The following is an 18,016-nucleotide window of genomic DNA, read 5'->3' on the forward strand; positions in this document are numbered from 1 at the left end:
ACACACACACTTAAAAATAAAATATATCTTTCTCCTTTTTTGCTTTTATTTATTTATTTATTTGGTTTTTTGAGACAGAGTTTCTCTGTGTAGAACTGGATGTCCTGGAATTCATTCTGTAGACCAGGCTGGCCTTAAACTCAGAAATCTACCTGCCTCTACCTCCCAAGTGCTGGAATTAAAGACATATGCCACCACCTCTCAGCAATAAATTCTTTAAAAAACAACAACAATAACAAAAACCTCAAGACATTTTCGAAAGGGGACCCATCCTCAGAGACTTTATCAAACTAACTTTCCCATCTTCCTAAGATTGCACAGCGGACCTTCAGGAAGCCCTATGAGGAACCCCCACTACAGAACAGCGAGCAGGCGGGCTTTCCCAGCCCCGTCGTCTGAGCTTTCCCATGGACTCCCTGGTAACAACCAAAAGACGAGGGGAGGTATGCCATCACCCACTCCCACTGCAGAGCAGGCAGGAGCTTTAACTATGCCAAGGAGGAGTCAGTGTGGTTCATTAGCCTCCAGCAAGCCTGCCTCAGCCCCTTCTGTGTTCTGTCGTTGTTCAGAAAGGGCCTGGAAACAGGACGCTCTCCAGCCCCTGCCCTACGCGGGCTGCCGTTCGTCTCTCCGTCTCTCCCTTTCCTGACTTACACAGACTGTAAGTCACACAAACCTTAAGCAGGTTTCAAGCCCCTCAATCATACAATGAAACAATCGCACAATGAATTAATGCCTCCCAGAGCTTGGATGTTGCTCACGCCCTTAGGGAGAGGTACCCAAAAGAACACATGTAGGTGGGGAAGTCAATCCTACACAGCACCAATGTTCAGACATGGAGTTTCCTATGTTCTCTCCTGCAAGTGGAAGATTTCTGTTTTGAATCCAATTTTCAATTATTGTAAAAAAAAAAGTTTAATTATGACATTTTGAAACACATAATTTTTCATATGTGCATGTGTGCATGCATGTCAAGGCCCAAGATTAGTGTCAGGAATCATCCTCAAGTGCCCTTCTGCCTTATTCCCTGATGCAGGGCCTCTCAGTCAAACCCAGAGCTCATGGATACAGGGCCTCTCAGTCAAACCCAGAGCTCAACACACAGCTAGTCTCACTAGCCAGTCTCCTGTGGGGACCCCACTTGTCTCTGCCTTCCAGTGTTGTGCCACATTCACCTGGCATTCGTCTGGGGACCTAAACTCTGGTCCTCGTGCTTGGGTGACAAGCACTTTAACCACTGAGCCACCTCCTCATCCCTCATGCGTGTGCTAGTACCCTCTCCTCAGATCCCTCCCTCACTATCGTCCTCCATGGCCTCTCCCCATGCCCACTGGGTCTCTTTTGCTCCACACATACTCTCCCCCTCTCTTCTTTACTCTACTCCTGTGCCCCACTGCCCTCTCTTCTGAGACTGTGTCTGTTGGCTTCTGTCTATCTGATGCCGACCAGGCAGTTAACAGAACTAACGGGCTCTATCCCTGAAACAGCCCCTTATAGTGATTAATAAACCTTGCTTAGTGCCTAGCTCACTGGCATCTAACAAGCATGTTACCTTATGTAATACGCTCAGTATATACCATGTTAGCAGATACACACCAGACACTGCTCTAAGAACTCAAAAGTACTGATCCCTTAAGACAGACACAGAATTGACATCCTCATCAGTAGTCAAGGAGAGGACGTTGTGGAGGTAGGAGTCAGACTCTGGCAACTGGGGTTCTGAGCTGTGTTCCAGACACCGGGTCACGCACCTTCCACACGGCAAATCACCAAGTGAAAACTCCCACTTGCATAACCACGCTTATCTCTCTGGACCCGGACGTGCCTAGCAAGCTGGTCTAAGCGACTTCAGAAAGGTTCTGTTAAACACTAAATGCTTCCATTGTCCTTAACCACAATGTGATTCCCCACCTGGAACGGGGAGCTCGAAGCACTGAGATTTTCCACATTAAGAGAAAATCATGATTGTTTTAGGAACCCAAGTTGGCTTTGTTTGGAGCTCAGAACAGGGAAGTAGTGGTCTCCAAAACCAACAGTGCAGGCAAGGGCCCTCTCACTGTGGCCTCCCCCACCCCCGCCTAGTCCCCTCTCACTGGTCCGTCTTCTAGAGAGATCTGAGCATCACCAACCCTCTCATTTTACAGACCCAAGAACACAGAACCTTTGTCCAGTCCTCTGTTGTCTTAAGCAGCTGCTCTTTGTCCCAGGGCTCCCTAGACCAGCCCCACCCCTTACTGTTCTCTTTGCCAAAGTACAAATTAGAATGTGTGTCTGTCCTTAAGAGAGAAAGCCAGGTGGGAGCAAAACCATCTTGCTAATGTCTTCTCTGACTGCATTTGATCATGGAGTCAGGAAATCGAGAAAGCACGAGGCCTGAGTTCCTGAACTGAGCCCGGCGTCAGTTAGCTACTTCTGCATAAGGACTGAAATTCTTCATGGCAAATGACCACGAATGTTGGTTTCTCACTCGTGCAGCTACACACAGAGCTGGGGCTCAGCTTACAAGGGTGGCCTCTGGCTACAAACTGAAGTCACGTCTGTTCTATATGGTTGTGTTTTGAGACCTGTGAGTGGTTTGGGATGCGGGAAGTGCTGAGATGGGTGTGTGGGAACCCAGTGTCCTGGCTTGGTGCTCATGTGCTCCCACCCTTGACTGATGACTTGAATTTTATTTATTTGTTCATTCACCCATTCATTCATTCAACTGAGATGGGGGCTCATGTACCCTAGCTGACCTGGAGGATACGGATGCCAGGGCTTCATGCATCCTAGGCAATCACTCTACCAGCTAAGTGACACCCCTGGTTATATCACCACCATTTTTAAGATGAAATTTTTCTTCCCATTAGTACAATATTGAGGCAAACAGGGCCAGAGTTCAGCCTTCCCATCTGGCCCAACTAGAGCCAACCAGATGCTAAAGCAGAGAAGGAAGATGACTATGTACATGGCCCATCCTCCACCAGGAGAAGGCCCATGCCTCGTGTCACGTCCTTGCTGACCTTTCTGTGGAGAACAACTCACAGAACAGCCTGCTTGGGCCTCCTGAGTTCCACACGGTGCCGTGCCCGCCTCCCAGAAGACAAAAATAGTTTACAATATCCAGACAGTGTCAGAACCCTGTTGACGGTCACAAGTGCAAAACCTAAGAAAGCCCAGGTAAACGGCAGGCAGTGTGGACCCAGGCCAGGGAGACCTCTTTTCAAACAGGTGAGAGGCAATTAGAAACCAAAGAGTCTTGAACTTAGAGAGCAAGCTAGCTCAGCTCACCAGGACAGGCCTAGGAAAGGAGGGAGTGCAAGTCACCAGAAGCATCTAAAGCTCAGACCTAACTGGCTAAAAAATGACTGAGTTTTGCCCAAGCGTCTGCAGTTCTAAGCAGGGCACTGGAGAAGACCCCAAGTGCGCCCTGCGCTCTCATGGCATATCCGTGTAGCTCACTGGTCTCAGAAGGGAACATGGAGGATGGAGCTGAAGTGAGCCTGCAGCCAGAGCCCACCAAGCTCTGCTGGAGAACCCCAGCCTGTGTGGAGTTGTGTAAGTGTGTGGGGGAAAAAATCCATGTTTATTATTGTTTGGCATGAAAATGTGTTGTTACACAGTGATAGCTGACTGATACCAAGTGTTCCTCAGACCCAAAAGCTGTGTCACTGTCTGGTTCCAGGACACTCAACGACAATCAGAAGTAGGGTGTCATTAGATGGCTGAATGACGGAGCTGGGCAATCAACTTCTGTTATACTATTGTTTTATGAATGCTGGATCATCCCTTTACCCAGCCTAGAACATTCAGGAGTCATGTGGAAGGCCAGTGACCATCCTGACATTGCAGCAGCACTGTGGACCACTTCTTGAGATTTGTGATAAGAAAACTGGGTCCAGAAAAGGACAGTGAGTTTCCCAAGATCCTATAAAAACCATCAGTGCCAGACACCTCAGGAAGTACCGGATCACTTGGCTAAAGCTTGTCTCTGGGACATCGTAAAGAGCACCATGGACTCCGTGCCAGGAGTAGTCAGGTCTGGACAGGGCCTGGACCACTGTGCCCTTTGTAGCTGCCTCTTCCCTGGACACGGCTTTGATGCCAGAATCAATCTGGGGACAGACAACCCTGCTCTTGAGTTGGCATATGGAAATCCAGGGAAATGCTAAGGGGAGAGGGGTGATGTGGAAAGAGAGGTCTGGGGGCTGTGGAAGTCACCCAGCGAGGAGGGCACTGGGGGAAACTGATCCCCACTCACCTTCATAGCAGGGGATCAGCTCCTTGCCTTTGGCCTGGAGGTTGGACGGGATGAGGTAGCAGAATCCATGGGGCAGGATGTGGTCTGTTTCGTAGTAGATGTTCTTCCAACGATGGGCGCAGGCCTAAAGGGACAGAGAGGGAGTACGAACAGAAGGTTCACATCAGTGTGTCAGAAAAGCAGAATGAAAGAAAACAAGCACCAGCACTTGGTGGAGGAGAGAGACGGTGAGTCAAAAACAAAACAAACAAAAAAAAACGACTATCATAGCTGGAACTGAGCATGGGCGGAATGAAAGAAGACAGTAGCCTCGCCTCCAGTCTGGAGAGAGAGAAGTGGTTTCCAGGCAGACGGCAGAGGGTGGTACAGCACTCTCCACACTGGGCACAAGATGAAGGAGTTTCCAGAAAGAGGAGTGGTTAGCACAAAGGACGTGAGAACTGAGAGAGGTTTGGAGACTCCAGAGGAAGAATGGTGAGCAGGGAAGCTAAAGGAAGAGAAGAAGGACAAGGCGAGGAGACACTGGGAAGAGGAGAAGGATACCAACTCCACAGCCCGAGGGTAGGAAAGGCCGGATGCACAGACACAGCACCCACGGAGAAAAAGGGCTGACTAATTGATGTTTTGCAGGGGGAGGTTCTGACTTAGTTCTTGCAGTCTTCACATGTGAGTCCCTTAGATCACCCAGTTCACAGGTAAATGGGCTTTATTCTAGCTGAAGGACAAAGTCCAGCTTGAGAGCCTTGGTTACCTATCGCGTTCTGAGTTGGAGAGGCCGAAGTTCATCGCGGTGCGATCTGGCAGCCAGCTGGACACATGGACAGCATCACTCAGTGTTTATTGTACTGTCTGCTTCCCATCCCATAAACTGTTTAGGAGTGACCTTGGAGAATGCCTAGGAGACCCAAATACTACATTTTACACTCATCTAATTTACAGTATTCTGGGAGGACAGAGGCCAACGGTCAAAGACGGGTCCCACTCCAGAAAACAGAAAGGGACTCTGAACATAAATTGTAGGAAGAAAACACTGTGCTTAGCCTGATTATCATCGCACACACATATCAGTCTGACCTGCATCCTGTATAAGAAGAACAGGACTCTGGGTAACTGCAAAGCAGCAGTGAGGGGTAGCAAGGGAACAGAGCGAGAACAAAGAAGCAGAGAACTTCCAGGAAGCTTGCTTTGGGCTGTGGGAGTTGCTCAGAGGTACAGTGTGAGATTAGGAGTGTGGACAAGGTACTGTGTGTGATTGGAGTGTGGACAAAAGATACAGTGTGTGATTAGGAGTGTGAATAGGTGCAGTGTGTGATTAAGAGTGTAAACAAGGTATAACGTGTGAGTAGGAGTGTGAACAAAGGCTTGGCTTTGAGATGAGAGAAGAAAAAGAGGAAGAAGAGGAGAAAGGGGAAAAGAGAAAGAAGAAACAGCATAGGGGAGAAGGAAGAGGCAGGAAACGGAGGATGAAAAGAAGAGAAGAAGGAAGAGAAAGAGCAGAGAAGAAAGAAGGAAAGGAGGGAGAGGAGCAAAGGGAGGAAGAGAGGGAAAGGGGAGGAGATGGAATGGGGAGGTGAGAGAAAAAGAGAGGGAGGAGGAGAGAAGAGGGAGGAGGAGAGGACAGGGAGGAAGAAAGGGGGAGGGGGAGGAGAAAGAAGAAAAGAGAATGGTCCAGGAGGCAATATCCTGTTTAAATTCAGCATCCAAATCATCCTAGGAAGGGGCTGAGGACCTACTATCACCCCAAATCTTAGCCTCTCACCCTAGGAAGGGGTTGGGGACCTACCATCACCCCAAATCTTAGCCTCTCACCCTAGGAAGGGGCTGAGGACCTACCATTACCCCAAATCTTAGCCTCTCACCCTAGGAAGGGGCTGGGGACCTACCATTACCCCAAATCTTAGCCTCTCACACATCTCAAATTAGAAGGGTTGATTTTCTTTCCAAGGAATAAAAAGAGGAAGAAGATGTCCAATGTCCTTCAAAGACCTTCTTTGTTATGTGAATACAGCACGTCCTTCCTGAGGGTGGCTTGGTCACAAATGCCTGTCTGTCCCTGCCGCCCTCACACACCTGCACTTGCTGTGCACAGAAGGACAAGCCTTTGTCATGCTTCCAGGTCCACCGTGCACAGCCAGGCCACGCCATGGCCACTAATGCATGTGTGGTAGGCACAGGATAAAAGTGGGGCTGGGATGTCACCCCGGAGCTGGTGGCAGTTGGGGGACTCAGGGAAAGGGTTTCTAGGGTGGTAAGGTGCTGGGAATATTGTTTGGCAGCTGTTAACCTAACGAGACTCAGCAGAGTGTGTTCTCATGACTTAAGCACTTTTTTGCAGATCTCAGCAAAGCACCCGTTCACACGCATACGCCAAACCAGGAAACAGCGACAGGGGTGCTCACAGGAACATACCCAGTGACTTTGAAGAAATTTGGACACAAGGGAAGTACAGATGAGAGGGAGAGGGCCCTGACATTTAGAAAGGAAACAGCAGTTAGAGCCGGAAGGCACTGCTTCCACCCAGAAAAACTGAGCAGTTTAGATATAGTTTGTTATCTAAGGCTCGGCGGCTCTGATGAGGAGAGATGGTGGTTCTGAATGTTCTAGCTGCCCTCCAGGAAAGGGTGTGTGTGTGTGCGTGTGTGCGTGTGTGTGTGTGTGTGTGTTTGTGTGTGTGTGTAGGCCAGGGGTCAATGTAGACTACCTCCCTTCATTGCTTTCCAGCTTTATTTTTTGGAACAGCTCACCAGTTTGGCCTGGCTGACTGGCCAGTGAGCTCCAGGGGTCCACCGTGTCTCTCCCCAGAGCTAGGGTGACAGGCATAAGTGTCTGCGCTTGGCTTTTATGGGTGTGGAGTTGGGTCTTCGTGCTTGTGTGACATCACTGCCTAAGCTATCTCCAGCCCTCCTCCCCTATCCTTGAGAACCCTGTCTCTGCACTCCAGGGGTGCGTGCAGAGCAGAGTGGAAATCAAAGGAACTTGCTTTCAGTCCTGATGCAGCATTTGCTTCAGGGATCATTCGGTCCCTGGGGAAACTGGAAGATACCACATTATCCACATAGCCAAGACAAGCAGCCAAAGTCAGTCTAATGGGCTAGCTTGACATCCTAGGTCTTGCCAGCTTTGGTCCAGATATGGCCATTTGGCGTTGAGACAATTCACTTCCTGTCATAGCTTTCCAAGTCCCCTGGAGTTGGTTTGATTTGTTTTGTTTTGTTTTTTACTCTTTAGTCCTTGGGACCTACCATTCAGCACCCAAATAAATATACGAATATGTATTCTTACTTATGAACACCCAGCCTTGACTTGGCTTGTGTTTCTAGCCAGCTTTTCTTAAATTACCCTGCCTACCTTTTGCCTCTGGTCTTTTACCTTCTGTATTGTATATACCTTTCTTTTCACTCTGTGCACATGTGCCTTGTGCATAGCTGGGTGGCTGGCCCCTGATGTCCTCTCTCCTTTTCTTCTCCCCCATCCTCTCTTTCCAGATTTCTCCTCCTATTCATTCTCTGTGCCTGCCAGCCCCGCCTATCCTTTCTCCTGCCTCGCTATTGGTCGTCCAGCTCTTTCTTAGACCAATCAATGTTTTAGACAGGCAAAGAATCACAGCTTCACAGAGTTAAACAAATACAACATAAAAGAATGCAACACATCTTTGTATCATTAAACAATGTTCCACAGCCTAAACAAATGTTAACACATCTTCAACTAATATTCTACAACAGTGCCCCTCTGTTCTTTGCTTTGAAATCCACACCAGATTCTCTTTCAAAGCAGCTATCCCTCTTCACCCCCACCCTTAACGTCAAAGGCAGTATTCCCTAGGGAGATAGGTCTCATCCAGTGCCACAACGTCCTCCTGGGGGCTCAAATGCCTTCTCTGCCTTTAATTTAAAAAATAATACTTGCCTCCCTGAAAGACTTCACAGGCAAAAGTGAGACATTAAAGAAAAAGAAAATGGATTTAAATAAGAAACACACACACACACACACACAAACCCTCATGAAATACCACCTCACACTCCTTAGGATGGCCACTATTTAGAAAGTAAATGGAGTGGGCTGGGAGTGTGGCTCAGTAACAGGACATGTGCTTAGCATGCACGAGGTTGTGAATTCTATCTTCAGTACCACAACACAACAATGGCAAGCAGAAGAACAAATGTATCTGGAGCATTCTGCATGCTGGTCAAACACAAAATAGTTCATGCACTTTAGAGGGGCAAAGTATGGAGGTCTTTCCAACAATAAAAAGTAGAATTACCACATGATTTGATAATCCCACTTCCGTGTGTGTGTGTGTGTGTGTGAGAGAGAGAGAGAGAGAGAGAGAGTGTATGTGTGTGTGTGTGTGAGTGTGTGTGTGAGTGTGTGTGTGTGTGTGTGTGTGTGTGTGTAGAAGAAATTGAAAATGAGGTCTCAAATCTTGCTGATGTTTATAGCAACATTATTCATAAGGGCAAAGAGTGAGGAGCCACATAAACATGTATCCATGAGTGAACAGAGAGAATATGGTGTGCACACGTGCTAAAATATCACCTGGTCCGAAGAGAAAAGAAATAAATCCTGTCACATGCTACAGCAGAGCTGAGCCGTGAGAACACTGCGCTAAATGAAAGAAACCGTCATAAAAAGACAATTACAGCCTGCTTCCACTTGAACAGGATCTGGCATGGCCAAGCACTTCAAAATTAGAATGATGGTTACCAGGAACCAGGGGGTGGGAGGGAGAGAGTCATGGTCAATGAATGTGGAGTTCAACATTTGCGGGATCAAGAATTCTAGAGACTGCCCGGCGGTCTCCCAGCACTCGGGAGGCAGAGGCAGGCGAATCCCTGTGAGTTCGAGGCCAGCCTGGTTTACAAGAGCTAGTTCCAGGACAGGCACCAAAAACTACAGAGAAACCCTGTCTTGAAAAATCAAAAAAAAAAAAAAAGAATTCTAGAGACTCTGTTGTGCAACCATGTTTTCACACATGCTTCTGGCACTGTCTCCTGATTTTAGCAGGAAGGTGAGCTTTTCACTTATCACTAACACACATGCCCCAAGAAAGTGTCTAAATCCTCAGGGTGTATAACACTCTTGCAGGCTGAGGTGCTACATCATGTTATACATACGTGACTACAGCAGGACAAGTGACATGAGAACTGGAGATGCCCTCCCATGCCTGCCTCTCTTTCTCCAGCACCTATACTGGGTGGCTTACCAAATGAATGATACAAGCAGTGTGTAAGACAGAATTTTAATTCAATTAATTAGGTAGGACTGTCCACAGCACCACTTCCTCTGAATACTCAACCCTGTCTCCTTGATTCCTGTGCCAAGTGTCTTCCATGCTCCTCACAATCGCTTAAGACCCCAGTCTGGGTCCAGTCCAGTATCAACGGGCACAGAGCTGAGCCTTTGTCTTCACCTTTGCAAACAAGCTCTCAGCCACACTGAGACTCCACATCCCCAAGGAAGTGTATCTTGGTAGAGCGGGCTATCTCTAGACTCTGCCAGGAGGGGTATCTCCTGCATTACTGTCTCCGGTTATCTCCTCCTCTCTCTTGGTTTGAGTCGCGGCTTTCAGTCCCCTCTGGAGAATATACATACTTGGTTTATCCCCCTCTCTTTCCCAAGAATGGCAGACAAGGGTTCTGGCCCTTTGGGGCTGAGTCACCCCATGGGGTCAGGCCACCATGCCTAGAGGAATGTGGTGGCTTGGCCATCATCCATGGTTTGCTGAGACGGGGATTAGAGGACTGGAATCCAAGGCCAGCAGACATGGGGGGTTGTTCAATGAGACCTACAGTAGTGTGGGGGGGGTTGTAATGTTAGCGACAGCATCCAGCTGCTTCCCTCTCCCAAGGACCCAGCAATGGGGGAGGGGCTCTTAAGTGTGCTGAGGTGGGGTTGAGATCAGCAGAGAACAGAGCTCCCCAGAGGGTCTGGGAAGTTTTGGCCCGTATCCTTGAGGAAAACCCATTTCCCCTGGGAGCAAACATCCAGAAAAGCCCCAGCTTTGACAGCTTGTGGTCCAAAGGAAACCCCTGAGATGCAGCAGCTGGACGCCCTTCTTGACCTTGAACTTGTAAAACATAAATCTTCCTACAGTCTTCGAGGAAAGCTGATGGCAAAAGCTGGGTCCTCTGAAGTGGATCCCGCTATGCGGCACCAGCCACCAGGGAAAGAGCACAAGGGGCCTTTGGGGTGCTGGCTACAGGGATTCCTGAATGTACATGTGTGGGAACGTCACCAAGCTGTGAGGTGTGCAACTCTGAGTGCCTTGGCTTATACCGCGACAGGAGAGTGTAAAGAAGAAAGAGAAATGGCTCATAACCAAGCTCTGTCATAGGGGTTCTTTTTAATTACATTTATTTATTTGTTGTCTCTGTGTGTGTATACTTCAGGGGGTAACTTGTAGGAGTCAGTTCCCTCCCTTCACTGTGATTGTCCCAGGAATTCAACACATGATAAAATTTCATTCACGTGAAATACTAGAAAAACCAACAGCAGCAATGTTCGCAAGGCCGCGGCTGCCTCTGGGATTCGCGGGTTGACTAGATAAAGACGGAGAACTTCCTGGGATGTTCAGATATGTGCAGTTGCCAAAACCCAAGCTAGAACCCTCAAGATTTGTGTATTTTATGTAAATTATACCTTGACCTAAAGACATACACAAAAACACTTAGGTAATAAATGAAATCACAAGCTTCTGTCTATCTGTTCCCCACCCTCACTCTCTCCTAATGCCTCCTGGGACTGATCAGTGTTCATGCATGCTGGGAAAGCACTCTACCACTGAGCTACACCCTCAACCCAGTGTGTCCAAAGAAAACACAAAAGCAAGTCCTAGGCACGTCAGCCTTTGACCGTCACCAGTGAGGTTCACACATAAGAACCACGCAACTGAGTTACTTTTAAATATCATAAAAGCATCTCGCAATGTTTTAAGTGACTTTACGATTTTGTGTTGGGCCACCTACACAGCTACCTCTGTTACACGCAGGTGCATGTATCTTAAGCTGTAGCCTGGACATACCTCAAAGCAGCTGACCTCTGGCTTCTGCGCTAAACAGCTTGCCTATGGAGTGAGTCCTTCCTTCTTAGGGTGCCCCCCTACCCCAAGTCACCCTCTCCCCAGAGATCTTACCAGAACACGGCCATCTGCTCTGGGCTGCCGGGCCAGGCTCACCCCCATCCACTCTTCATCTCGGTCTCCCCTGCAGGTTTTCCCACAGGGCTCATCCCGGTTTTTCCCTGGTGGGAGAAGAGAAGCCAGAGGTGGGTGAGGAATGGTGCGACTGGCTGCTTTCCTAGAGTGGTCCTGCGGGCTCAAGGTTTTGTAACTTAAATGTCAACGCCATAGAAACTTGTGACCAAATGTTGCTGTTTAATTCAGTCCATTCTTCTTCCATAGCAAAGATCTCCGCGAAGAAAAGGGTGTCTCATGTATGTCTGAGAGGTCATTGTAGCAAACATTTCTCAGAGCAGATCACACATGGACAAGACTCCTCCTCTGATAAGAAAATCAGGACATTTCTTTGATTTTTTTCATGCTCTGTAATGGATGTTTACAAGTTTTCATGTGTGTGTACACATGTTGGGGATGTGTACTTATGTTTGTGTGTGTGTATATATGTATTGAGGGTATGCACTTGTGTGTAAGTGTGAACGTTGAGGGTTTGCATTCATGTGTGTATTTACATGTATGCCTATGTGCGTACATGTTGGGATGTGTATTTATGTGTTTGTGTGTATGTATGCACATGTTGGAGGTGTTGGATCATGTGTGTAGGTGTACATGTCTATCTATGTGCATACATGTTAAGGGTATTCATAAAGTGTGTGTTCATGCATGTCGACTCCAGAAGTTAATGCCAGGGCTCTTCCTCAATTGCTCTCCACTTTATTCTTTGAGTCCGAGTCTCTCACTGAAGTTGGAGCTCACAGCTACATTGGCTGGCCAGTGATCCCAAAGGCTTCTCGCCTCCACCTCTTCAACACTGGAGTTGCAGGATCACACAACCACACCAGAACCGCTTGCTTTCACAGCAAAGACTGACCAACTGGGTCACCTCCACAGTCCTCTGTGTGTAAAACATGATGATGAAATGGTCTCGCTGATAGAGGGCTCCGGGAAAAGCGAGGCTTGGGAGTGGTGGGTGAGCCACCTGCCTCTTCACTGAGCTCGATTTTCCGGGCTCGCCTCTCCTATCTCAGTCTCCTCAAAGCAATGCTTGTGCAAGCCATTCCCTGTGTGTGCAGCTGGAGCAGAACCAGTCCATCTGGTCTACCCATGACATTGCTGCTGCTCTGCCTGCAGACTTCACTTCCTGGACTTCCCCAGCTACCTATTGACTGGTCACCTTCCATATCCAGAAAGGTCTTCAAGGAGGCCTCTTCTAACCACCTATAGAAAACTGATCCTAACTCACACCTTCACTCTGGACTTCTCTTGTTTATTTTCATGTCTGATCAGGCTATTGGTTACAAGGCCAGAAATGACAGGTTCCTTATTTGCTTTATTCATTAGCATATCCCAGTACCTAATAACTAACAGGCGCTTGATTACATCTATAAGACCAAGGAAAGCAAAGAGTGAGAGGGGGCAGGTATGTGAAGGATGACATCATCCTAAGTACAAACAGAACAAAGGACCAAGGTGTCGACCCCATTCCTATGCTGATAATGATGTCCGCTCACCTCGAGCAATGTACAATTCAGTGCATCTCCGGTCAGGGTTGGTGTGGACACGGCACTTAAACACAGCTCCAGGGGACTTTACCGAAGGGCTGTACTTGGAATCTGCCTTTGGTGCACCCACAAGGACCCTGCACATCAAAAAGAAAAGGCACACTGTCACAATCCGTGCTGAGGAAAAAGGTGGGCGAGCAATCTGAGTACGCATCAGGAAGTTAATACTAACTTACTGTGCATGCACACACGTACACACACACACATGCACACACACAACACACACACACACACACACACACACACACACACGTGCCACTTAAGTAAAGACACTAACTAAAAAAACCACAAACCGGTAGAAAAATGGGTCAAAGCTTTAGTGTTTGGGCTAGTTTTTTGTCAACTTGACGCAAACTAGAGTCATCAGAGAGGAGGGAGCCACAATTGAGAAAATGCCTCCATGAGATAGGGCTGTAGGCAAGTCTATAGGGTATTTATTAATTGGTGATTGATGTAAGGGTCCAGCCCTTTGTGAGTGATTCCCCTGGGCTGGCAGTTCCGGGTTCTATAAGAAAGCAGGCTGAGCAAGCCATGAGGGACAAGCTAGTAAGCAGCACTCTTCCATAACTCTGCATTAGCTTCTGTCTTCAGGTTCCTGCCATGACTTCCTTCAATGACAGACTATGATGTGGAAGTATAAGCCATGTAACCCTTTCCTCGCCAAGTTGGTTTTGGTCATGGGGTTTCATCACAGCAACAGTAACCCTGACTGAGACAATTGGTAGGTATATGAACAGATGTTCACCTTAACTAGCTACCAGTTACTAGAGGTATAGGGTAGCATAGGGTAGGGTAGACTAGGGGAGGGCAGCGTAGGGTAGAGTAGACTAGGGTAGGGTAGACTAGGGTAGGGCAGCATAGGGGAGGGTAGACTAGGGGAGGGTAGCATAGGGTAGGGCAGCGTAGGGTAGAGTAGACTAGGGTAGGGCAGCATAGGGTAGGGTAGACTAGGATAGGGCAGCGTAGGGTAGAGTAGACTAGGGTAGGGCAGCATAGGGTAGGGTAGACTAGGGTAGGGTAGCATAGGGGAGGGTAGTCTAGGGTTGGGTAGCATAGGGTAGGGTAGACTAGGGTAGGGGAATCAGTCTGGCCCTGCTTTGTGTAAAATCCAAAGAGGGATATAACATTAAGTTCACTTCAAGGTGTTACAAAAATAAATCTACCCTAGCGTTTAAGTGTGTGCGTGCATTTGTGTGTTTGTGTGTGTGTGTGTGTGTGTGTGTATGTGTGTGTATGTAAGCCAGAGGTCTCTCCTGGTTGTCATTCTTTGGGTTCTATCCATCTTCTGTCTGGAAGCAGGTTCTCTTACTGGCCTGGCACTCACAAATCCATGAGTCCCAAGGTCGCACCTGTCTCTGCCTGCCCAGTGTGGGAATTCTAAGCAGGAATCACCACAGCTGACTTTAAGAGGGTCCTGGGAATTGAACTCGGGTCCTCATGCTTGCACGGCAAGCTCCTTGCCAACTGGGCCATCTCGCCAGCTCTAGGGTATTAAGTATAATTTCAGGAAAGTAGCAGACCAAAGTTCTACAGCACAGAAGACTAAATAACCACAATTGGGCACAATGTGTGCTGGGCAGTGAACCACTTGGAGGGGGCATTGCATGAGGACACCAGACAGGATCCGATTGCTGCTCAAAGGGCCGCAGATCCAAGCTCCTACTCAATGAGGACTTGAGCTGCCCTGTCTCTAGCAGTCGGGAAACAGAAGAGCTGAGCATCCCAGGATATTAGATACAGCAGGCCTTGGGATAGACTGCACTACTATCAGGCTTCTCTGCTAAGCAGAGGTTTGTAGCCTCCCTAGGGTAAAGAAGGCTGGCCCTGGATCCCCTTGCTCTGTTCCAGGAACGACCAGAGCCACCCTCTTCTTGGGGCCTCATTCTTTCATCCAGTCACCTGCCCACCACTCAGACCTCGTGATGACTGGCACCTTCCCTACCGATGCTCTAGTGAGGCAGAGATCGGCAAACAAGGCCGCCTGCCACATCGTGCCGCTGATGTCAGAAACCCTCAGCAGACTTCAGCAAAGGCTCACGGGCATTTTCATTAATTTGGTTCAGAGGCCTGATTTCAGGAAGCCATGGCCACAGGAAGCCATGAAGATTCTGTCTTAATTCCCACCCCCAGAACCTGGTGGAGTCCCAAGGATCCCAGCGACACCCCCATCCCGGCAAGGAAGTATGTCTTCCAGATTAACCCTGGGAGGTATACATCTGCTTTTGGAAGGCTATCTTGCTGAGTGTGGAGGAGCTAAACCTCCAACAATGAGGGCCCCTGCCCCAGCAACCTTGCCATGTCCCCCTGCGGGATCTTGACTGGGACAGCTTACACTCCTCTGCCCCTCCATAAGCCTCAAGCGCAGTATTCCCTAGCAGAAACCCTGTATCCGTGAGGACTAAGGGAGTCCTTTCTCCAGCAGGCCAGACTCATTGCCTGGCTCAGCCATGCAAGAGAGGCTTGCCCAGTCCTTGGACGCTCTAATTCGAATCCATAATGACACTCGGAATCAAACCTGAGAAGAAAGCCACACTGAGGGGTAGTTCCCCCACCCCACCCCTTCCCTCTGGGCTGCGCTTGAGCCACTCCGGAGTGAGTAAGTCAAAAAGTCTTCCTTAGAAGGTCGGTTGTTTTCACAGGTGAAAAGAATTATCAGATCGACAACTGAAAACGGCTGAAGCATCCGCAGTCTGCCAGGTCAAGCCCTCGGGGCTAGGGAGGATAGATATAAAACCCTAGTGCAGGGTCCAAAGCCTCCCACAGACTCAAGTTTCCCATGGGCCCAGCAGACAGCTACCATTCATAACTCATCTTACAATAGGGCCCCCGGAGTGTCGCGTAGAGCTAGACAGCCTGTCCAAGGCCCTGGGTTCTAACTCCAGCACCACACACTGAAAATTAAATAAAGAAGTCACCATTGCATCCAGTTGCCTTCTAGACATGTGTGCTTACACGCACAAATTAGTTCAGTTCTTGCCTCTCATCAGAGAAACTTCTGCTTGTCCTAGTGACAGACACAAAGACCCATGACCAGGCAGAGTGCAGAGAGCCAGTGACATCTTTACCACACCCCTGCTCCCCAGGGGTCAGGGACACTAATGGAGGGAGCTGTTAAGATTTTAAGAGCAAGGTTGAGGGGCTGCTGGGAGAAAGTATCTTCTGGAAACAACAGAACCACTGCACCCCTGAACTCACAGCGCCCATGACTGCCTGCACATGACCTGTGTGAGATCAAGCCAGTCAGGATTCCAGCACAGACTGGGGAGAAGTTCCTAGCTGAGAAGCTATTGCCCAGGATGACTGCTGAGGAGCAGAGACAGAGAAACAGTTTCCTTCAAGGATGTGACCCCTGAGCGTTGAAAAGCACTGGGTCCTGTGGGTTATAATTTTTTAAGGAAGAAAATAGGCTGGGCAATGTGGCACATGCCTTTAATTCAAGCCCTGGGGAGACAAAGGTGAGTGGATCTCTGTGAGTTCAAAGCCAGTGTGGTCTACATAGTGAATTTAACTATGTACTTTTACTACACAGTAAGAGCTATGTAGAGATGTCCTGCCTCAAAAGTAACCAACTAATTTAATAAAAAAAATTAAAAAGAAGAAAAGGATATGAAGTTGAAGGACAGGGGATATGGGAAGGAGAGGACCAGGAGAAGTAGTGACTGTGGGGTGAGGGGTGGGTGTGATTTAATGTTATGAAGAAGTATTCTCGGAAAAAAAAAACAGAAGGAGAAGAAGGAGAAGGAGAAGGAGAAGGAGAAGGAGAAGGAGAAGGAGAAGAAGAAGAAGAAGAAGAAGAAGAAGAAGAAGAAGAAGAAGAAGAAGAAGAAGAAGAATTCTAGAAGAATGAGCAACTTTGAAGTCACAGTAAAAAGAAGAGAGAGAAATCCATCACCCACAGGAGTCAGAAAGTGGCTACAGCAAGCAGCAGGCTATGGGTCCACCATGTCCCAAACGTTATCAGCACGATCCTAGAACTGCCAACTGGCACCACCGCTTCCCATTCAGACATACTCCTAGGTTAGCCAGGCAGGAGGGAGCCTGGAGAGCAGAATTCTCAGGTACTTGCTTCTTCCATCCTAAAGTCAAGACTGGAGACAAAACGTTTGTCAGAATCTAAAGCGGAGAAGGAACCTGATGGATTCAAAGGCTTTTCCAAGCCCAGAGTGCTCGGTGGTTCTAGCCACAGCTGCTGATTCAAACCCTGTTAGCATCCCGCTGGTTCATCCTTCAGCAGGCCCAACAAGAAAGGTTTCCTCAGATGCTGTGACGTGAGCTAAAGAGACACGTGTGAATACGCACGTGCCTGACACACACAGGCTGGCATATAAATGCCTTTGTGTTTACCGAACATTGTGGCTTCCTTGGCAGCACAGTGCTGGCTCTTTACCTAGGCCACAGTCCAGCAAGACGGCTGCAGCAGGCCAGCCCTGGAGTGTGGCCTGTCTGAAGCTCAGCTGGCTGCTGGCCAAGCTGATTCTGAGAGACAGATTACAAGCACTCAGAGTTCAGGATACGCTGACAGGATGCTCCACGCTTTTTCTTTCTTTGTCCTCTGGGCTACAAAGTCATCTTCTAAACCACTTCAAACATATCCTCACATCTCCACCGGTCCCCTAGAGAAGGCCTTATCTTTCCTCTGTATAGGTACCCTATTGAAGGACCTATGCATCTCCAGCCACAGCCTCCATCAAATAGACATGAAGCTGTGTCCCTCCTATGCTTGCTCCTTCAAGCGCGGTCCTACAGGAGCACCTATGGAAGCTGCTAACATTATCTCTATTTCAGAGATGGAAAAGCAGCTGACCAGGGTTACCCCTGACACTTGCCCCAGACCCTAACTGCCTGCTTATCATGTGCTCCCATGGCAGCGTGTCACCTAAGCCTCCTCCTGCTCAGACCATGTGAGCCAGAAAGGAGGGAAGGAAGCCAGCAGGTGCCCAATGCCCCTCTGCTGCCAGCTACTCATGTGTGTGACTGTGCCCAAGTAAGTCCAAGGGAGGCTTTGTGGGCACTCTGAGGTTAGAACTTGGCTCTAGAGCC

At 48.6% G+C, this 18,016-nt stretch overlaps 1 protein-coding gene across 1 annotated transcript in view; it reads right to left on the bottom strand.

Annotated features, from left to right (window-relative positions):
* Itga9 (integrin subunit alpha 9) overlaps positions 1 to 18,016 on the bottom strand; it is a 306,676-nt gene that overhangs the window by 274,904 nt on the left and 13,756 nt on the right. Inside the window, exons 2-4 of the mRNA XM_048423214.3 lie at positions 12,926 to 13,053; positions 11,373 to 11,479; positions 4,241 to 4,364 (exon numbers count right to left, since the gene is read on the bottom strand). Coding sequence (XP_048279171.2) covers positions 4,241 to 4,364; positions 11,373 to 11,479; positions 12,926 to 13,053 — 359 coding nt within the window. The remainder of the gene's footprint in view (positions 1 to 4,240; positions 4,365 to 11,372; positions 11,480 to 12,925; positions 13,054 to 18,016) is intronic.

The sequence above is a fragment of the Myodes glareolus genome, chromosome 4 (assembly GCF_982192425.1).
Source record: "Myodes glareolus chromosome 4, mMyoGla1.1, whole genome shotgun sequence".
Taxonomy (NCBI): Eukaryota; Metazoa; Chordata; class Mammalia; order Rodentia; family Cricetidae; genus Myodes; species Myodes glareolus.